Below are 20,963 nucleotides of genomic sequence, written 5' to 3'. Positions count from 1 at the left end.
TCCCAAACTACAATACAATAGGAAAAAGTGCTGTGCCTGCTTAGGCTCTGTGAGCGGTCGGTGGGATCTGGTGGCAGTCACAGACAGACACCCAGTCTAAGCAACTGCAACTACTCAGAGATGGCATCAGGCACAAATGAATGTCCGTTCCCTGTGCTCCATATCTGCCAGCACTCTGGCAGTGAGTCCAAAACACTGGAAAGAGCAGTTTTCCTATAAATAGTCCCTTGCATTTCAGCCTTAGTACTTGCGAACTTGAGTGCCTGGCACTGAGCATCTGCGCTCGACGAGACCTGGAAATGGATGCACCCAGTATGAGTATGCACTTGAATGACAGCCAGGGTGGCAGATGGGCACGATACTGGGTACAGACGTGATTGCAGAGCAGGTCCTTATGGAATCGACTTTAAGGAGCAGTACTTGTCCCCGACGAGCGTAGGGACAGAGCTACGCCAGACTGGTTCACATGAAATTCAGTGCAGGCAAAAGGAATAACACTCAGAAGGCCGCGGTACTGCATTGTCTAGCCTTGAAATCATTCCATCCCTACTGCACACTGGCCTTCTCCATGTCTGTTTTGTTGTGCCTTGCGCCTTTCCCTGTGTTACCTCTTACAAAGCATGGGACAATTATCTTGTGGTATCTTTTCTTCCCAGCCTCAGCCTCTGTTCACCCTCTTATCGACCCCCTCGCCTCGGGATCTCACCTCACCCGGATACCGTACCCAGCTGGAACCATCCCCAACCCTCTCCTGCCTCACCCTCTACATGAGAACGAAGTGCTGCGCCACCAGCTTTTTGGTAAGAATGCTCACGGGAACTGCTGGTCTCCTCTGAAGAGCATCAGCAGAGCTCCAAGGGGCAAGGTGGTCACGAGGGGTCACAGGACCAAACTGAGGTCTAATTATTAAACAGAGCTCTGGCATGGCATAGGACAGGCCTACACTATCAGGGGATGGGCAAGTCCTGCACATGGGCAGGGCTGGGAAGGGAAGTGCAGTAGAGCCTTGACTGAGCTATGGGGCCATGGGAGAGGATGGAGCTGTTACGTTAACTTGTTTATTCTCTGTTCCGTCTTTGGCTGCAGCTGCACCCTACAGGGACCTGCCGGGCTCCCTCTCCGCGCCCATGTCAGCAGCACATCAGCTCCAGGCCATGCACGCGCAGTCAGCTGAGCTGCAGCGCCTGGCTCTGGAACAGCAGCAGTGGCTGCACGCCCATCACCCTCTGCACGGCGTGCCGCTCCCAACGCAGGAGGATTACTACAGGTGCATGGACCTGCTTTCTCTGTGGCACGGGGCGAGCAGACCGCTCTGTCCTCACAAGGACAGCTCCGGGCCCAGCCCTGGCCTGGAGGCCACAGCGGCGGTGGGGACAGGGAAGTGTTTCCCCTCAAGTGGGTGATTCCAGCCTGAGCCCACACGTGGGAGCGGGGATGCCTTGCCACTGGGGCACAGCTGTGGGTTGGCCAGGGGAAGGTCATTTTTGGCAAGTGGCTGTTCGGTGGTCAATCTCACGTGGGGTCTCAGCTCCTCTCCTCTGGGGCAGGGGGTGAACTTGCATGTGTCACATGTGCTAATACAGTTAGGACTGACATACCCTTGCCACAACACCAAACATCTGCAGGGGTTGGATGCTTTTGCCAAGACAAGGCTTTCACAAGCGCACAGGGACACACGTTGGCAAAGAGAAAGGTGCAGCGTTGCACCTTGTCGGTAGCATCTCCTGCTTTAAGGATTTGCAAAACTTTCCAAGCCAGCAGTGTCGGGTGGGTCCAGGCTCACAAAAGGCAGTGGGAGATACTAAATTGCCTTTTTCTTTCTCACAATCACCTTGTTCCTCTTGTTTATCCTAGTCACCTGAAGAAAGAAAGCGACAAACCCCTTTAAATGGACTCCTACTGTCAACGTGACATCATCATGTCTTATCTCTCAAGAGGAGCAATCAATCAACCAAATCCTGGGGGAGGGGAAGCTGCAGAGTGACCCATCCTGATCCCACCACGCAGTAGAATGCAAGAGAAGACAGAAGAACAGTACAGGATGGCATCCTGGGAGCAGAAGGTGGAGGAGAGAAATTGGGGAGGGACTGACACACCACTAACGGACACGAAACGATCGGTACGCTATTATCAGCAGAGCTCTGAAGAAAACAGAATCAGCATTGCACAGAGCTCAAAAAGACAAAGACTGACATGAATTCAGGGTGGCAGCAGCTCCATCCTTTGTTTTGGGGGAACAGCTGCATTAAATAAAAAGCGCAGAGCGTTGCAGGACTTCACGTACATGACGCTGCTGCCTTTTCTGCTTCTGCGAGGAGGAGGTGCGACCAAGAAGTAACTCCAACCCAACAGAGCCTTTTTTCAAGATGCCTCCTCACACCCCACCCCCCTTTAGGTGTAAGATACTGCTTAGCGATACAGAAAAGCAACGTGGAACTTTTTCAGAGTAGCCAGAGCGGCTTCCCATCCTCCAGCAGCATCCCTTCAGATGCAACCAGAGCATCACGGGACCCCTTCAAGAGCAGCCGCTCCTGCCTGCGGAGGGACCGGTCCCAGCCATCGGGGTGCAAAGCACCGCAAGACTCTTTGCGAGACGGTGGCTGTGCTTTCCCACGGCTGACGGGAAGGGGCACGGCCACGAGGTGCAAAGCACCGGGAGACTGTTTTCAACACTGCAGTCGCCACCGTGACCCTTTTGAGCCTGGCGGGGAGAGCTTGACTTGGCGGCGCGGTAACTGCGTCCTGGGACTGTCTTTAAGATGGCGGCTGCCCCTTTCCCCTCACCCCCTCTAATTGATGTACTTTAACTCATGCACATCCTATTAGACGTGGCAGTTTTATGTAGCAACTTGTGACTCCCTTGCCCCCCGCGTGCGTGTCTGATTTCACGGTTGTATCTCTCGATTGGTCCCCATATATATATTTACTTAACCATTAAAAGGAAAAGAAAACCAACCAACAACCCCAGCTATGGAAAATCACCCGAACGAAGTTCCCCACGCGCACTCCCGAGCCCCGACACACATTCTAATAATTTATATATATAAATATATATATGAAGCTCTTAAAAAAGAAAAAAAAAAACACAAAAAAACCCCTTCCAGAAACAAAGACTCCGTTGTGTTCATTTCTTTTTACCGGAGCCAGGAGGGGACCTGGCCACGCAGGGCCGCGGCGAGCAGCTCGCCCGGGGAGCGGGCACGAACACGCACCCTCCAGGCAGGGGGGTGAAAGCCGGGGCTGCCGAGAAGGGCTGCGGACAGGAAAGGCCGCGGGGGGGGCGGTGAGCGGGCCCGGACAGCCAGCCGGTGGGGGGGAGCTGCCCGGCGGCGGGGGCAGAGCAGGCCCCGCCCGGGGCTCCGCTCCTCCCGCCGGCCGCTCCCGGAGCACCGGCGCCGGCGGCCCGCCCCCTGGCGGCGGCGGCAGCAACGGAGAGCCCGCCCCCGTGCGCGCCGCGACACCAATGGGAAGCGGCCAATCTGCATACCGACGGACCGGCGCGGCGGGGACAGGCTTTGCGGCGGAGGCCGCCGCTGCCAGCGCGGGGCGGGGACGTGGGGCCGGGAGGGCTCAGGCGGGAGGCGGCCTGAGGCGGGAGCGGCCCCCGCGGCCCTCGCCCTCACCTCGGGGCGGGTCGGCCCGGGTGGGTCCTGGCGCGGAGAGCGGCAGTCGGGAGTGATTTCAGCTCTTTTAGAATTTGTCTAGCAGGTTTCCCGCCGCGCGGGAAGCCCCACCCGGTGGTTCAATGGCAGCACGGTAACGGAAGGCGCGTGCGCACCGGGCGTAGGAGGTTACTGTAGTTATAAGACGGCCGCGCGATATGGCGGCGTCCGCGCAGGCCCCAGCGACGGCGCTGAGTGCGGAGCAGGCGAAGGGTGAGTGCGGGAGGGTGGCGGGAGGCCGTGGCGCCCGGGCGCGCCGGTAGCCGTGTGCTCGTGTCCCGCAGCGGCGCTGGCGGAGGTGATTAAGGCGTTCGGGGCGCCCGAGAACGCGCAGCGGATGGAGGAGGCTCGGGACAACGCCTGCAACGACATGGGCAAGATGCTGCAGTTCCTCCTGCCCGTGGCCACCCAGATCCAGCAGGACGTGATCAAAGCCTACGGCTTCAGCAACGACGGCGAAGGTGGGTTGTCGCCCGCCGGGCGGGGAGCTCCGGGCCCGCCGAGGAGGGCGGCGGCGGCGGGCGGGCGCCCCCTTCCCACCCCGTTTCCTGCAGGGGTCCTGAAGTTCGCCCGGCTGATCAAGTCCTACGAGTCGCAGGACCCGGAGATCGCCAGCATGTCGGGCAAGCTCAAGGCCATGTTCCTGCCGCCCATGACGCTGCCGCCGCACGGGGCCGGGACCGGCGGAGTGGCAGCCTCCTGAGACCGGGGACCTCTCCTGCCCCGCCGGGTCGAGGTGCTCTGGCCGGGGCCGTTCCCCCGCCCCGTGGGTCCTGTCAGCCCCGGGAATGGAGCACTTAAACAAGGGAGACGCTGATCTGAAAGGAGCGGGATGGTTTGTGCGTGCTCGTGTGTCTGCTCGTGAATAAAAAATGTCTTGAAAATGCCCTTGTTTTATGGATGAACGTGAGCTCAGCGGTGCTCCTCGGGCACAGACGGTTCTCCCTGGTGCAGAGGCAGTTACAGCGATGCCCACCTCATGCCTGGTGAAACCTGTGCCAATGTTTTGAGGGGCCCAGTATGTACCAAGTTCTGCAAAAAGGTAATTGCTTGTACAAGCCTTGGTGCAAAGCCCTAGGACTTAATATCAAAGTGACTTTTTTTTTTGACATTTCAGTGGTGCTAAGCCCTGTCTAAGAAGAATTTACAAAATTTGAAACACACTAGATAATGTGTCCCTAAACACAATCCAGTGCTGTTCAGCAGGGGCCATAAATGCAGCCGAGACCCCTGTCCCCAGCAGGGTCAGGGCAGCTAACTCACTCCTACCGCTGGCATCTGTGGCTGCGCTGTTTTCCACCTGAATGTGCCGTCAAACGCATCAGCCCTCGTGAAAAAGGCGGCAGAGAGACATATCAGGGAGCTGCACGGTGCGGGAGGGCTGGGCCCGCCCCGTTTGGCTGCAGCCCGGCTTAGAAGAACATAATGCAAAATTAGATCTGGTGTCTTCTGGGACAGAAGAGAGACAAACCTCGCGGCGCAGCCTCCCTCCAGTGTGAGGTTTTGTGTTTCCAACTTGATTCAAATGAAAGGGCAACAGGTATGTCTGCTTGTAGCCTCCTGGCCAGTGTGCCTGTTGCCCTTGGAAGTGTTGAGATCTTTGGGGAGGGCGATGGAGGCCGGGGTGGCAGCGCTGGGGGTGAAGAAGCCAGGTCAGGGAGAGCAGGGAGCTGCGAACCAGGTGTGAGAGAGCTGCGTCCGGTTCTGCCTTACGTGCCTTTCGGTTACAAACCAGGCAGGAATGTAGCCAGCGAGGGCGTGAGCTTCGTGGATAGGAGGCAGGAAGAGCAGTCAGTCCCTTCCGTCTCCATTCACCTCTCCCAGCTTGGCCTTGGCCTTCCCCCACCCCTCTAATTATTCATTAACCACAGCCCAGGAAGTGCTTTGCAAATGGTGAAAATCAAGCCCTCTGCTTGAGGCCTGCGGTTTGCCTGACCTGGAGCTACCTTCTTCTCAGTCCCCCTAGGAACAGGCGGAGTTCGGGACTGTGCGGGTGCAGATCAGACACAGGTGAGTCATGGGAGGTGCCGCAGCCCCTAAGCGCTGCCAGCTGCTCCTCCAGAGCGGTGGCACTCACCGCCATGAGCAACCAGCCCTGTCGGGAGGGTGCGAGTCCACCCCTCCTCTGTCAAGGTCTTTGACCTCTCTCCCAAGTCCGTCTCAAGATACTGTCTTGATAATTCCGACATTGCTTTATTGTCTTTAGTAGGACGCCCTGGTTAAGGGCTGTGGTACCTCCTCCAACTGCTGCTGTCAGTGACCCATCAGTGGGGATCTGTGAGTCAAGATCCTGATGCCATCCTGTGGGTGAGTGCTGTGAACGCTAGTCAGAGGGAGAAAACGAGAGCTGTTGGTGAGAAAAATAGAAGTACTGGCAGTAGGAATTGGGCACAGAAGGGAAGAAACCCACCTTTAATAGAAGCTACAGGATAGCTGGAAGACTGGGGTTGATGGTGCTTTACCTTGTTACTGCTGTTACTGTTGCTCCCCCTCACTTCCATGAAGAGCAAGCAGGGTGTGCTATACCTAGTCTGCTACAGTTACTCTGCCAGCCCCACAGCTGCAGCTTCTCTGAATGTTTTTGAACAGAGGGAGGTCAGGTGGCTGACCCTGTTAATGCTGGTTATTTCTTGATTTGCTACAGTATTTTTAGCCCTTTGTGGAAGAGCAGGACATAAAATCTTCACGGTCAGTCCAAACAGGTGCTCTGCTCTGGAGACTGCAGTGGCATGGTGTAAGGAAATGGGATTTGCACTAGCATTAGTCTATGGTAAGGGTCTGGGTAACCACAGTGGTCCAGCACGGTCCTGGGGTCCCATGGCCCGACAGAGAGCATCTGGCTTGGGTAAGTCACAGGAAGATGGTCCATCTGCCCATTCCCCAAGCCCAGGTGGCCTTCACTCTGCACTAACTACTGAACTGCGATGCAGTTCTGTGCAGAACGGCAAAACCTCCTGTCTAAAGCCATCTCAGTGCTGAGAATTAGAAGTGACAAATGCAATGCTGATTCTCAAAAAGGGCTCCAAATGAGATCCCCTGAGTGTGAGGGAAGCACAGACCAATAAAGTTGGTGTCTGGGCAGGAGAGTAGACAGTATAACAGAAAACAATGAGTGTGATATTAGAGTCAACATCTGCTCTTCTAAAGGCAAATCCTGTCTTGTAAAACTGGAGTTTTTGAGGGACTTAGCAAGCTTGTGGATAAGGGAGCTCTGGCTGATACAATTTCCTTGGATTTCCAAAAATGATCAACAAGATTGACTCATCAAAGTCTTTAAATAAAGCTAAAGTCATGGCATAAGAAAGACGACACTTTTTTTTGTGTAAAGAATTAGTAGAAAATAGGAAACAGAAGGTGGGAAAAAACATCCAGGTTTTACAGCAAAGGGAAGTCATCGGTGGTCGGATGACAGGGGCCTAACCTGAAAATACACTGTTCAGTATATTCCCAAATGACTTGAAATAGAGCTTTGGAGGATGGTGAGGTGAGAAAATTGGCTGGTGGTAGAAAGTTATTCAGGATAACAGGGTGGGAGCTGACTGTGAATAATTGCAGAACGACCTTATGATAGTGAATGAGTGGGCAGCAGAACAGCAGATGAACTATAAATATAGGCATGTGTAGAAAAACAATGTTCATGGAGAAAGGGAATTCAAAATTTACATATAAAACAATGAACTGTGAACTAGTTGTAACCTGTCTGGAGTGAGAGTTACTATTTGTAACCTCTCTGTGATCATATACAAGACCATGCAAATGTTAGCTTCATGCTTGGTTGTGGTGAACAAATAGCAGAAATCATCACTGTGTCTCTCTCTATGTCTATGTCCATGTCTCACCAGCATCTTGAACACTGCAGTTCTGTGCCACACTTCACCCTTATCTCCAAAACAATACAACAGAGTTGGAAACATCTCAGAGAGGGGCAGCAAACATACGAAGAACACCTGAATAGGGTTGGAGTCTTCAGCCTGGGGAAGAGCTGAGGAAGGATATGGACATTATGGGTCTATAAAATCATTATCAGCTTGGAGGGGGTGAACAGGAATCAGGAATCAGTCGCTGATTTTTCTTTCTTTACAACAACCAGATGTTAATAAAAATGGGCAGGGAGCAGGTTATAAGCAAGCCAAAGGAGGGGGTGGTTCTGTAGCTGAGCAGTGGAACTCCTTGCCAAAGGATGCTGAATTTGTTATGGATTTGATGGTTGACCCTACAAGTAGCAGCAGAGGCTTAGGGAGTACAGGGGGAAAGAATCTCTACACATAACATCTTCCTCTACCCTTCCTTCGACTACCGTTTTGACCTCTGGATCACCTAGTCCAACGCCCCTGCTCACAGCAGAGCTAACCCCAAAGCTAGATCAGGTTGCTCAGGGTCTTGTTCAGGTGAACGAGTCCTGAACATCTCCAACAGTGGAGATTTACTCAGCCTTTCTGGGGACTCGTGGCAGTTGCTGAACTGCCCTTGGAGGGGAGTGCGTGTGCAATTTTTCCTGATACCTAATTAGAATTTCCCTTGCTGCAAGTTATGCCCGTTGCCTCTTGTCCTTTTGCTGTGTACCACAAAGAAGAATCTGGCTCTAAAACCTCAGTCCCCCTCTAGGCAGTCTCAGACACCTGTTAAATCCCTCCTTAAGCATCTTTTCTCCAAGCTGAACAAACCCAGCTTCTTCCATCTCTGCTGTGCTCCAGGCTCCTCACTGCCTTAGTGGCCTTCTGCTGGATTCTGTCCAGTTTCTCAGTGTCGTTTTTACAGTAGTCCAGATGTGGATGTCTTTTAATTAGTTATTTCATTTATCTTCTGCTCTAAATTTGTTATATAAGAAAGTATTTTAGCAACTGGATTATAGTCTGCTGTTGCACGCTGCAGCTATTTGGGAGGGCAACCTCAAAGATACCAAACAACTGCTTCTCTACTGTGGTATTTCCCTCCCTTACCAGCAGGAGCTCCTCACTGGTAGTTTTTAATTAGATGGCCCCGATCAAAGACACCAAGGCAGCTTGTACATCCAGTCCTTTCCTGAGCTGAAAGCAACCAGAAGGATAAATTCCTTCTGTAAATTATGTCGTTTGGGATTTGTATCCACACAAATACTGACATGTGGGTCACACTGCACCCCGTGGCTTGTCCTACTGGAGGATACTGAATTACATGGGTTTAGTGCTAACTCACCCTTTCTATTCTGATCTGGGCTCTTTGCTACCTTGTTCTTTCCCTGTTCCCCTGTGTCCCACTAATGTTCTCTTCCTTGGACAGTTTTTTCTCCGTCAGCCAGTTCATAAGGTGTAGGGATGCCTAGGATTTATTTTTTGTCTGCCATGGCTTTATATGGACCCTATATAATCTAATATTCTTTTGATATCAGGAGTTCTCTTTTGGGATTTCTGCCCAGAAGTTCCTGTCATTTCTCTTCTACCACGAAACAGTATTTCTTTCCTGTGTCAGTGCTAGACTGGCTGTAATTTAGGTGTGCTCTTTTAGGTGCAATTTCTACAACTTTGTGTAGAAGTTGTTCCCTTGAGCCACAGGTGTCTGTGCCTTTAAAGGCTCCTTTTTTTTTAATACCACTTTTAAGTCGGTACAGCTGGATCCCTGCAGCTCAGCACATCCCAGCTCATCATGTGTGTGAAACTAGAAGCATTTGAAAGGAAGCTGTTGTAGGTGCCCGGGTTGCCTTTCTAGCAATGAAGTTTAGCTTCCCACTTGTCTCTCCTGTACTTCCCTTTGCTGTTAGTTTCTGTCTTGGCCAACGAGTTTCGTCTTGGTCGTTGCTAGCAGCCTGTTCAGCTTTTTGCAGGATTTCCCAGTCTGGTGGTGTGCAGCTGCTGATACTTGAAACAAGCAAGTCTCTTGCTGTTCCTGCTGCCCACACCACCACACAGGGTAGCTGAGATGGCCCCAGGGAAAAGTCAGGCTCCTTTGCCAGCTGGATTGCCCTCTTTGGCCACGGCTTAGCTCCCATTCTTTCATGAGACCTGCAGACCTTGAAACCAGTGCTATGGAAAAGGGCAGTCGTGCTTCGTAGCTGGAAATGTCTAGGTAACTGGAAATGGTTAGTCTTCCTTCTCTGTATCTGGTTGTCCAGGTTGACAGCTTTGGCCTCAGTATGCTGTACTGGGATGTTGAAGGTCCTAGGCTAAGCTCTCTTGGTGCTCTGTGGGCCCACTGCGGGCAGTAGCTGTTTGTTTGTCCTGCTCTCTGCCTGCTTTTCTGGGCAGCTTCAGCACCACCTCCCAGCCCATCCCTTCTGAGCTACCACGGCTCCCATCGGTTGCATCCCCCAGCAGGCTGTTCTCAGGAAGGCAGTGCTGGGCCTAGAGTGCTAGCCTGGACCTCAAAGTCTGCAGCTTTGGGTTTGCACAGATTCCCCCAGTGGCTGTACAGAGCATGTAGGATACTCACCTGCCCAGAGGGTTCATCAGCGAGCCCAGGTATGGAGGTTTAAGCTGGGTAGTCAACGGCAGCCCAGCAGAGCCAAACTGTGTGGTGGGGCGGTCATAACCTGTAGTAAGGTGCTTCGTTGCTCAATGTATGCTAGCATGTGCTGCCTGCTTCAGCCTTGCAGGCGTGTGGGTGACCCCACACAGCTGTGGTCCCCTTGGCACCATGGCAGGGACTTGGGGGTGGAGGGCACTCATGGCTCTCACTGGTCTTTTGGGGAACAAGTGGAACAGAGGACGTGCAGAACTGAATTTCGTGAGCACGGCCGGGACCCAAGATGCATTCATAGAGTCAGCCCTGGTGTGAAAAAAGACAGGGACCCAAGAATAACGGGGGGGATGGGGAGAAAAGACACAAAAGGAGAAGCAGAAGTGTCTGCAAAGCAGCTTGGGGCTGGGGAGTTGATGGCTCAGAGCGCTTCCTGTTCCTGGAGCCGCGCGTGCCCAGCCGTGCACGGGTTTGCGCCTGCCTGTGCCCGACAGCACTGCACGGGGGGCCAGCGATCAAGGCACATATCCAGAAACAGGTGGATGGAGAAGGTCTGAATGGACTGATGGTAGATGCCTGGAGGGATACATGGCCAGCTCCCAAGAGGCGCAGAAACAGCTTGGCGTTGGGTGCTCCAGCACAGACCTCCGACTTCCCTTTTCTCACCAGCGCAAACTGATTTTTCCTCTGTGTTTTTTGAGTTGCTTTGGTGGTAGCCACTTGGCCCCCTCTTCTTTCGCCCTCCACGATGGTGAGGTAAGAGGGGCTGAGAAGTGTGTGTATGTAGGGAGGGGGACCAGGAAAGTAGGACAGATCAGATAGGGGGATCATCCTGGAAGCCGTATCTCAATGGAAAACTTTCATAGGCTGGGGAAGGTATCGGGTAGGAAGGGATGCTGCTGCTGGCCGTCACTTGTATGGGTATCTCTAGGGATGCTGACTGGGGACCATTCTTCACTGTACATTTTTAGGTCTCCACAATAGTGCCTGGCCTTTTTTATTCACTTGGTCTTGTTTTTATCTCCTCTTCTAGGTGGTTTCACCGTGACCTGAGTGGGCTGGAAGCTGAAGCCTTACTGAAGGGACGAGGTGTCCATGGGAGCTTTTTGGCCAGACCTAGTCGGAAGAATCAGGGGGACTTTTCTCTTTCAGTTCGGTAAGTAACTTGGACCCCAGCTTCTGTCTTTCCAGGGTTATATACGCTGAGTGCTTAAACCCTCACACGTCCTGTGGCATCTTCTTCATCCTGTCATTATTCTTTTGAGTTCTTTCTGAGCTCTAAAAGGACCTGAGCATCCCAGCATCTTCTAGTCTCTCCCCCAAGTTGTCCCAGGAGCTTCTCTTTCCAGTCATCTCCTTTCACTGGGATGGTTTGCTCTGGTTCCATGGCAGGAGGTAATACAGAACATTTTCTGCCTCTTTTCTAACGGCCTCACTGAACTGCTCTGTGCATCATCCCACAGGGTTGGTGACCAGGTAACCCACATCCGCATCCAGAATACTGGGGATTTCTATGACCTGTATGGAGGGGAGAAGTTTGCCACCTTGTCAGAACTGGTGGAGTACTACACACAGCAACAGGGCTCACTGCAGGACAAAGATGGAACCATCATCGACTTGCGATACCCGCTCAACTGTTCCGACCCCACTACAGAGAGGTATGAAGAAAACAGGGCAGCTGGTGTGTCTGTGATGAGACCTCCTCTGTGTCTCATGGCCTTCTTTCTGTCCTGCCTGCATCCCCAGGGCAAGCCCTGCAAAAAGCGTCTCCTGCCTCCCATAGGCTCCTATGCTTCCCTGGGGGCAGCATCCCCAGGAACAGCCAGACATACCTTGACCCATCACAGCAGACCTAATAGGGTTCCTTTTTTACTTCTGGTTTCCTGTTGCCTTTGCTATTTATATACTGTTTCCCAAGAGCAAAGGTTGTGGTGGTAGTTACGGGTCTGCAGTAGTCCATAGAGTGACATGTTATGTGGAAGCCCTCGGCCTTGCCCAAACCTCTTTGGTTATTCCAGGCCTGGGTGACTCGCATAGCTGAGAGCAGGACCATGTTCCCCTGCTGTTCCTAGCCTGCTTAGTCTCCTTCCTGTCCCCGCTTTGCATATGTCTCTGACACCGAGTTCCTAAATCAAATCAGGTGGTTTTGCCCTTGCGTTGTGCTTTCAGGGTCTTTGATGCAGCTCGGGGAGCAGTCACGTTGTGCGCTGGGGCGGACAGGTCCTCCTTGCGCACCTGGAGACAGGGAGCAAAGATGGCCTGGGCGAAGTGCCTGGGTACACCCCTGCTTACTCTGGGGTCAGGCTGCAGAGGGGCCAGTGTCTGCGAGCCGGCTGTCCTCTTCACTCAAGGCTGTTGGGTTGTGGCCCTGCAGTTTCCTCCCTTCCTCCCTGCGGTTGGAAACTTCTCCCCCCCCCAGGCTCTTACGAAAGCTCCTCTAACTCTCTCCCCAAGTGATTTTCCATCACGTGGCTTTGAAGAGCTGGGCTCTGCTGGGGGAAGGGAGGTGGGGGATGGGACCCATTAACCCCTTCCTACCTGTGGAGGGGAGGCCTGGAGACCTCTTTGATGAGCAGGAAGGGTCAACCATTCCCAGGGGGGTGTCTGAGCACTGGCACGTGGTGTCTGAACACTTCTTTAGGAGGAGGATCGGAAATTAGTGACTTGGGTGCAATGGAAGTCACCAGCTATTTCTTGCAGTGCATGAGGTGAGGATCAACAGAAGTTACTTGCCAAGGCACAATAACTGTCTGCCACATCTTGCTGTCAAAATGGTTCCCAGATCATGTGTAGAGGAATGCGTTGCTCTGGCCAGATGCAGGGGTGAATGAATGCCTCAGCTGCTGCTGCGACTGGGGCATGGCCTTCTGAACTTCATTTCAATTCTTGGGAACAAATAGCCCTAGCAATGTGAAGTTCACCATAGACACCAATACCACCCCAGGCCTCCACTGTTAGCTGGGGAGGCCTGTGGAGGCAGCAAACCTGCTCCCACAGCACTAACCACACTGGCTCGTCTACTGAGCATCAGCCTGGCCTTGACGGCAGTGTGCAGTGACGTACGGAGTGTGACTGGTGCTTGTTGCAGTACCTGCGACGGGCAGGAGCAGGGAGGGACGTTGCAAGTCAGTCTGATGCAACAGCTACCTGCTTTTGAAATGCTGTTCACCAGGGGAGATGGCCAAAGCGGCTGTGTCTCCAGCCGCTGAGGCAGCTCTGTGGAAGCAGGACAGAGCTGCAGTAAACACGGCCTTTGGCTGGCACAGCAGCTGTGCTGCAAAGGCCCCTGAACGCAGAGCCCAGCACATGGCTCCAGCTGGAGATGGGGATGTCCCAAGACCTGTTGAACCAGGCTGATCCCTGCTGGAGGAGAAGGGCCCAAATCCCCTCCCCGACACCGAGCTGGGAAGGAGGAAAGGGGATGGGGCAGGAGCAGCCCAGGGCTGTGGTGGCCCTTGGGCTGAGATGGGTCCAGACCCAGTAGAGGCTCCACCAGAAAATGGGTACTGGGAGAAGTGGGATGACTCAGAGCATTTTCCAGTGCCCAGAGCACCTCACAGCTCTCAACTTTCTGTAATTTGGATCTCTAGCTCCAGCTTCCAAGTGAGTCTTGTGGAGGCAGGACAAAGTGCAGTGAACATGGCCTTCTGCATGTCTACTTGACAGCTCAGCAGGGCCCCAGGACCTCCTGGTGTGGTCCAAAGAGACTGTGGAGCTTGGGACAGGCACGAAGAACTAAAGGATCTGCACAGAGACAACCTGGCTCACATCTGGAGTTTCTGCAGGGCCTGCAGTAGAAGGAGAGGCCAGGGTTGTCCCATCTCCCAGCCTGCTTCTGGTGACCATCACTTGCACCCACACTGCACAGTGCAGTGAGATCCCACCAAGCAGGGACACACCCCCCAGAGACCTTTGTAGGTGGGAAGGGGCTTGGCAGCAGCTGTGCCATTTGCACCAGCTGTGCCATTTGCACCATGCTTGTGTCCTTCTGTGCCCTGGGCCCAGTCCTGCAGCAAGGCAGAGTGCATTTCGGTCAAATGGGGTTGCTCCTCACCTTGTGCTGAGAGGAGAGAAGGAGCTGCTGACTGGGTGTTTGCATTGAGGACAGGATGTGCACATGGATCAACAACAGTGATAAGTACCAGGAGCAGAATATGGGCTCCAGGTGGCTCCTGGTGTTCACTCTGATGGCTATGCTGATTGCTGCAGTGTGATGTGTCCAGAGAATGGGAATTATCCTTTGACGGAAGAGGTGACCGAGTTTCAGGAAGAGGAGTCACTGGGATGGTTCTTTAATGGATCTGATCTCAACACAGCCATCCGGGTGCTGCTAAATCCAATGGGACAGTTCCTGACTCCTTGGGGGCTTATTTTTGTTTCCCTGGTGTTTGAGTTTCCAAAGCACCTTGCAGCAGTAAGGCTAGAATCCCAATAATGCTGGGTGGTGCTGAAACCCACGGTCCACCCTCCCCCAACTGGTCTTCAAGCCAGCAAGCATTGCTTACCTGTGCTTGTGTGTATCACACAACTGGATCACATTTGGTGCTTTCCCACTGTGTCCTCTGGTACCAGAATTCTCCTCCCTGGGTCCCTTCTACCTCCACCTCATCTCTTGCCAGCTCTCTACTTCTTTATCTCATCTGCTTTTCCCAAGATCCTGCTCCTCCCTTGGTTTCCTTCCTTCTCTCTTTTCCTCCTCTGTCTCCCCCTTCCTTTCTTCCTCCCTCACCCTTCCTCAGTGTTGCTGTCCTTCACTCATCAGCTCAAGGGCATCCACTTATTTGCATCTCCACTTCTCTTCTGACCCTCTCTTGTTTTTTCCTAGATGGTACCATGGGCATCTGTCAGGCTCTGCAGCTGAGTCACTTCTCCAGGCCAAAGCCACCCCTTGGACCTTCTTGGTGCGGGAGAGCCTCAGCAAACCTGGGGATTTTGTCTTGTCCGTCCTCACTGACCAGCTTAAACCTGGGTCTGATGCTCCACCAGCTGGGGCAACCAGTGCCTCTGGGGCCCGGCTCAAAGTCACGCACATCAAGATCATGTGTGAGGTGAGCAGTTGGGAGAGCAAAAGGAAAGGGAGTGGAAGAGGTCTCTGCTGATCTCTGCTGGTCATGTCCTCAAAAGCATGGGCCCTGTCAGCTTGATTACCAGCAGCAGTGTTTCTGAATTTGGATCAAAGTGTTGTCACCTTGCAGGTTCCTTATGTCCTTGACCCAGCCTGGGTGACGATGGGCAGTGCTGGGTGCTCAGACACAGGAGGAAGCAGGGCTCAGTGTGACCAAGAACTCCAGTGCAGGGAGTCTGTGGTGAAAGAGAGAGGAGGATTCATGATCTAATTACGAGTTCATCAAAAGAGTTAAAAGCTCTTGGAGGAGGAGGGGCATCTGCAAGGCCTCCACACTCAGTCTGAAGGATGTTACCAACCTGGCTGTCACCAGTTTTCCTATTATTTCTTTCACGTGGGATGATGCAGAGAGTGGAGGGAGATTTCAAGGACAGAAAGCAACTGACCTTGAATGAGAGCTGAGGGCAATATACCTCCTTCGGGCTTCCATCCACTGAGAACAGGAGTCAGTTCACCATGCTATGAACTTAATGTTCTCAGGGCAAAGTACCATTTGACCTCCTTGCCAGAGGAAAAGATTTTCTAGATGGCACAGGGTGGTGCCTATGGCTTTGCACCCCAACGTTACCTTTTCCCTGAGCATTACCAGCTTTGTCTATAGGAACGTTGTGAATGGGACCTTACACATTCTTCCTCCATTTAGAATGGACGCTACACAGTTGGAGGTGCTGAAACGTTTGACAGCTTGGCAGATCTGGTGGAGCACTTCAAGAAGACTGGAATTGAGGAGATGTCTGGCTCCTTTGTGTACCTGAAGCAGGTAAATATTATTTCCTCTGTTTCTTAGGGATCCTTTGGAGGGACCCACTTGCTCTTTGTTTCTCCTTTGTGTCCCTCTCCTCCTTTTCTTCACAGCACAGAGGAGACTTTGCTCTCCAGCAGCGTCTCTCTCTCTCACACCAACCCATTGTATTTTCCCATTCCCAGCCCTACTACGCTACAAGGGTGAATGCTGCTGACATTGAGAATAGAGTGCAGGAACTGAACAAGAAGAGTCTCTCTGAGGAGACGTCCAAGGCTGGGTTCTGGGAGGAATTTGATGTAAGAAACTGCTGGGGGACATTATGCTGGCTTTTTGGGAAGTCCCTGTGCACCACCTCATGCTCCATCCTTGATTTCTTCCTGGACACAAACTCCTCAGGTGTCTTGTAAATTCTTGTCAATTTGTCTCTGAAAGAAGTCTTTGTTTAGAACCTGTTCCTCTTGGGAGCGAGTGTCATCTTTAAGTGAACCCAGTGAGGTAGAAATGTGCTTTTTCACGGTTGGGAGAACAAATCACCAAGAGAGTAAGGGTATGAACTTTGGACTTTTTGAGTCTAGGTTTGCTTTTAACTTCTCTGCTCCCCAAGCATGCCCATGTGTCCCCAGAGTCACCACTGTTCCTTTGAGTGCCCACCTCTCCTGTCATACATTGTGACCTTGCCATGACTATTCTCTCTTCTGCTCTCAGAGTCTGCAAAAACAGGAAGCCAAGCACCTGTTTGACCGTCATGAGGGTCAGAGACCTGAAAACAAGAGCAAGAACCGATACAAGAACATCTTGCCCTGTGAGTCTTGCTGCTTCACTGTAAAAATACCCAATAGACACAGACAGGCAATAAAGAGCTGTCCAAGTCATCCTGGGCCCTGCCTCCACCCACTCCATCATCCAGAGCAGGTTACAAGGTGTGCAGCATTGAGGATTTAAGAGCTGATGAGAGAGGTCACGGCCTTTTCATGTCCTTGAAAGAAGGAGGGAGGGTTGCATGAAACTCTAGCTTCTGATGGGAAGATGGGGTGAGATTGGTCTGACCCCAGAGAGGGAAAGGTGAAAATACGGGGCATGCTGCATGCACTGGGTAGCATGAATGAGGTGGCATGGGGCAGAGAAGGAGCTTCACGTGGCTGGGCACAGAGTTGCTCTGTTTATTCATTGCTCTGTTTATTCTTTTACTGCATCCCCAGTTGATCACTCCAGAGTCATCCTCCAAGGAAGGGACCCAAATATACCTGGAGCTGACTATATCAATGCCAACTACGTCAAGGTGAGACTCTTGAAAGGTGGCTGTATGCCCCAAATGGGGGAAGGCTCCTGCTCCTGCAGCCCTCCTAATTTTCCCATCCACACTCAGAACAACCTGATCAGCCCAGATGAGTGCACCAAGACCTACATCGCTAGCCAGGGTTGCCTGGATGCCACAGTCAATGACTTCTGGCAAATGGTGTGGCAGGAGAACACGCGCATTATTGTAATGACCACACGGGAGGTAGAAAAAGGGCGGGTAAGTAGCAGCGTGTACCTGTCTCGGAGCCGCCCTCTTTTCCCCTTCAACCACTGCTTTGCTTTTTCTCTCTTTCCTGCCTTCTGCACGTCCTCACCCTGCCCTCTCTGCCCACACAGAACAAATGCGTGCCTTACTGGCCAGAGGTGGGCAGCACGAAGGAATACGGTCCCTACCTCGTGGAGAACGCTGGGGAGCACGATGCATTGGAGTACAAGCTCCGGCACCTCTGCGTGTGTCCGATGGATAACGTGAGTGTGCCTGGTTGAGGGCTGTCATCAAGCCCATGGGTCTAACAGTCACTGTACGTCTAAGGCTGGGAACTGCTGGGTGCTGTGGTGATGCTGCTGTTGTATCATTCTTGGGATTGCTGTTCCCTTCTGGTTTGGGCTGGAATCACACTGGTGGAATCACCAAGAAGTGCGCAGGAGATTCCCTCTGGCTTCAGGCCCGCCTCTCCCTGGGACAGAGGCCAGGGATAGGACTGGGTTGCAGTTTTACCAGTGGAGTGTTTTGTTATTATCAGGGTAAGGCTGTGCGTGAGATCTGGCACTACCAGTACCTGAGCTGGCCTGACCACGGTGTACCCAGCGAGCCAGGAGGAGTGCTCAGCTTCCTCGACCAAATAAACCAGAAGCAAGAGAGCATCCCAGATGCTGGGCCTATTCTGGTGCACTGCAGGTTGGTACAGAGGCTGGGGGCTGAAGCATGCTCCATCCTTTATCTAGGGTGAGGTACAGAAAGTCTGTCCTGCTGCACCAGTTGTTCCCCAGGACTTGCGAGTGAAGCATATGCCAGCCCTGACATTTGCTTTTTCCCCTTTGATGCCCCCAAACCAAACTCTCTGCCCATTGAATCCGTGACTTTTTTGTGGCATTGCTGAACAGCTGCTACAAGCGCCACATCCTTCCCCAGAAGCAGCTGCATTTTGTTTCAGGAACTGTATTGCTCTGACCTCTGCTCGTCCTCTCCTTGCAGTGCTGGAATTGGCCGCACTGGGACTATCATCGTCATTGATATGATAGTGGAAGCAATCTCCACCAAGGGTAAGAGGACCCCGAAGTATCTTGCATGAACTGGCCTACCCAGTAGGCCCCTTAAGTCCAGCTGCAAAGGGATGAAAACTATCAGGTATCAGTGGGAGAGATCCTGCCACAGCGCTGAGGAGGTTGTGCTGTCCTTGCTACGTGGCAGCTGCTGGATCTCTGCACCTTATCCACATACTGTGGCTTCAGCCTTCCCTGAGCTTGGGCTCTTCCTCCAGGGCCAGACTTGAAAGATGCTGAGCAGGAAGGAGGGATAGGAGGTCCATACAGGAATAAAGAGTATGGACGGAGGTGGAAACTTCTTGACTGACCTCCACTGTGCCTGCTTTTGGTGGAGAATTGGGAGAGGGGGGCAATGAGCATGTCCATGTTTTCTGGTGCCTTGCTAGGGCTGGACTGTGACATTGACATCCAGAAGACCATCCAGATGGTGAGGGCCCAGCGCTCCGGGATGGTGCAGACAGAGGCCCAGTACAAGTTCATCTACATGGCCATCTGCCAGTTCATAGAGACAACCAAGAAAAAGCTGGAGGTTATCCAGGTGAGAAAGGGGACTCTCCTGTCCTGCGACTCTAGGCCCTGCATGGTGCTGGCTCTGACCCCAAGTGCTGTGTTTCCCAAGCTTTAAGCTAGCACTGGAACCTACACAGACTATGGTGATGCACCAAGCTTTGAGTCCCTCTTCCTCTATAAAATTCAGGGGACAACATTAGCAGCTCAGGTACCAAGCCCTTCTGAACTGCTAAACAGCAGTAAGTTTTAATGCAGTTATTTCAACTATGTTCTATATACCATGTCCACCAAGTGTTGTTTTGTTACAAGCTGAATCTAGGACAGGCACTTTGCCCTCTTCTTTCCTCTTTATCTTTCCCATCCCGGTTCTGCAGTTGCAGGCTTTTCTCTTACTAGCTGATAAGTGGCATCTTTTATTTCTCCTTGTAGTGTCTGGCAGCATCCAGTAGCTGCTGCTCTCTGCTTAATATTCTTTAGCTGACACATGGCGCTCTCAGGCATTCCAGTGCCTCCAGGAATTTGTTGCCCCACTGTTCACCCCTGTACAAGGACGCATTTGCAGCCCTGCTGCTCACCTCTGCGACAGCAGTGGGCAGAGTGCACTGAGCCTGAGGACTTCAGCAATCCACCAACCTCCACTGAGATCCTAGCATGAAGCATGGTTAAACAGCCCAAACTCTTCCATGATGCCTCACATGCTTCTCCCAGACCACACTCTTCTCAGCTTGGTTTTTCTCTCCTGTAGTCTCAGAAAGGCAAGCCGAACGAGTCTGAGTATGGGAACATTGCCTACCCCCCTGCCGTGAGGAATGTGCATGCCAAGGCATCACGAAAATCCTCCAAGTAAGAGCTCACCTAAACCAGAGGCCCAGCTACGCCTGCCTCTGCAACAGTCTCCCTGCTGGCTCGGCTGGCTTTTTCCTCTGGCTCACTTTTCCCGTTGTTTTTTTCCCTGGTCTTACAGGCAGAAAGAGGAGTCAACGGTTTATGAGAACTTGGGGAAAAAGGAGGAGAAGGTGCGGAAACAGCGCTCCTCAGAGAAGAAGCTGAAAGGCTCACTAAAGAAAAAATAAGCATACATTGCAGGTAGCCCCATGGGGGTTTTGAACCTGGGGTGCAGGACTGGAGCTCACGTCCAGGCTGGCCAGTCTTGCATTCCTTGCTCTTGGACTGGAACTAGGCCTTCACCTTCTCTTCCGCGCCACCTTTCAGTGCCCTGAACCAGCCTGCTTTCCAGCTCAGCTGACCGACTTCATTGTCCCTTGACTGTGCAGGCCAGCGAAGTCTCCTGCTGCCCCTTCATCATTCATTAACAGGAAAAAATCACGCCCCTTCTTTCCCTTGCTCTCTGAGCACTGTGGCCCAAACTCACCTCTGCTGTGTCAGCTCCAGCAAACTTCTTGAGGAAGAGCTAAGGAAGCTGTTTACGGGAGCTACATCTCTGCCTGCTGCTGTGAGTTAAGAGTTTAGCCCGTTAGTGTTCCCTGAAACCTCAGCTTTTAAAGTATGGAGGTTTTGGCGTGTTTCAGCTCAGCCCCTCTGCAACTCAATGGAAAACTTCCTCTTTCCTTAATACCAACCCTCTGCCTTACGATCCCTTTTCTATCTGACCCTTTGATTGGATGCTGTAAATATTCCAGGATTTGATGTGATGGCTACGTTTTCTCCTTTGTTTGTAAATAAACTTGTATTTGTTTGAATGCTGAGACCCCAAAGTTTTCTATTTCTGTTTGAGTATAGCTGTACTCCTGGCTTCACTTGCAGCCCTGCAAAGTCTTGTAAGAATGGCTCTAGCTTAGTTTTCATCACTTCCTGCAGCCTCAGACTTCTGAACAGAAGCTGTGACCCATTATGGCGGCTCCTTGCTGCAAGGCTTGAGTGTTGGTGATCGTCAGGTAGGTCTGAGCACAGAAAGTTACCTGTG

General features: G+C 52.5%; 3 protein-coding genes and 1 non-coding gene across 7 annotated transcripts in view; all 4 read left to right on the top strand.

Annotated features, from left to right (window-relative positions):
- Window positions 1-3,090, top strand: part of ATN1 (atrophin 1) — a 28,891-nt gene extending 25,801 nt beyond the window's left edge. For both annotated transcript variants that reach the window (XM_068401935.1, XM_068401934.1), the window contains exons 8-10: window positions 657-800; window positions 1,087-1,267; window positions 1,855-3,090. In XM_068401935.1, coding sequence (XP_068258036.1) covers window positions 657-800; window positions 1,087-1,267; window positions 1,855-1,888 — 359 coding nt within the window. In that variant the 3' untranslated portion in view covers window positions 1,889-3,090. The remainder of the gene's footprint in view (window positions 1-656; window positions 801-1,086; window positions 1,268-1,854) is intronic.
- Window positions 3,091-3,531: 441 nt separating this feature from the next.
- Window positions 3,532-4,548, top strand: C5H12orf57 (chromosome 5 C12orf57 homolog). The gene is made up of 3 exons (XM_068401680.1): window positions 3,532-3,875; window positions 3,947-4,123; window positions 4,217-4,548. The coding sequence occupies exons 1-3, from the start codon at window positions 3,821-3,823 to the stop codon at window positions 4,363-4,365; spliced, it is 381 nt and encodes a 126-aa protein (XP_068257781.1). The 5' UTR covers window positions 3,532-3,820; the 3' UTR covers window positions 4,366-4,548.
- Window positions 3,674-3,733, top strand: LOC137664472 (U7 small nuclear RNA). The gene has a single exon (XR_011048321.1). It is a non-coding gene; the product is annotated as a U7 small nuclear RNA (small nuclear RNA).
- Window positions 4,549-5,895: 1,347 nt separating the features above from the next.
- PTPN6 (protein tyrosine phosphatase non-receptor type 6) lies at window positions 5,896-20,689 on the top strand. Of its 3 annotated transcripts, XM_068400368.1 has the most exons (16): window positions 5,896-5,969; window positions 11,128-11,250; window positions 11,558-11,752; window positions 14,920-15,142; window positions 15,863-15,979; window positions 16,147-16,260; window positions 16,670-16,766; window positions 17,164-17,243; window positions 17,331-17,480; window positions 17,600-17,731; window positions 18,007-18,161; window positions 18,459-18,526; window positions 18,916-19,067; window positions 19,785-19,882; window positions 20,004-20,125; window positions 20,252-20,689. In XM_068400368.1, the coding sequence occupies exons 1-15, from the start codon at window positions 5,956-5,958 to the stop codon at window positions 20,110-20,112; spliced, it is 1,827 nt and encodes a 608-aa protein (XP_068256469.1). In that variant the 5' UTR covers window positions 5,896-5,955; the 3' UTR covers window positions 20,113-20,125; window positions 20,252-20,689. The 3 variants fall into 3 exon arrangements, with proteins under 3 accessions (XP_068256469.1, XP_068256468.1, XP_068256470.1); XM_068400367.1 differs by having other exon boundaries at window positions 20,004-20,689; XM_068400369.1 differs by lacking the exon at window positions 5,896-5,969 and adding an exon at window positions 10,815-10,850 and having other exon boundaries at window positions 20,004-20,689.
- Window positions 20,690-20,963: the final 274 nt, after the last annotated feature.

The sequence above is a fragment of the Nyctibius grandis genome, chromosome 5 (genome assembly GCF_013368605.1).
Source record: "Nyctibius grandis isolate bNycGra1 chromosome 5, bNycGra1.pri, whole genome shotgun sequence".
NCBI lineage: Eukaryota > Metazoa > Chordata > Aves > Nyctibiiformes > Nyctibiidae > Nyctibius > Nyctibius grandis.
Note: the sequence above shows the minus strand (reverse complement) of the source record. Positions and strands in the feature narration are given on the sequence as shown.

Excerpts from the sequence above, each read along its gene's own strand:
- C5H12orf57 (XM_068401680.1), top strand. The coding sequence starts at position 3,821 with ATGGCGGCGTCCGCGCAGGCCCCAGCGACGGCGCTGAGTGCGGAGCAG. Across the intron at positions 3,876-3,946 it reads GAGTGCGGAGCAGGCGAAGG|CGGCGCTGGCGGAGGTGATT; the intron begins GTGAGTGCGGGA and ends CGTGTCCCGCAG. Across the intron at positions 4,124-4,216 it reads CTTCAGCAACGACGGCGAAG|GGGTCCTGAAGTTCGCCCGG; the intron begins GTGGGTTGTCGC and ends CGTTTCCTGCAG.
- PTPN6 (XM_068400368.1), top strand. Across the intron at positions 15,980-16,146 it reads CCTTTGTGTACCTGAAGCAG|CCCTACTACGCTACAAGGGT; the intron begins GTAAATATTATT and ends TCCCATTCCCAG. Across the intron at positions 16,767-17,163 it reads ATACAAGAACATCTTGCCCT|TTGATCACTCCAGAGTCATC; the intron begins GTGAGTCTTGCT and ends CTGCATCCCCAG.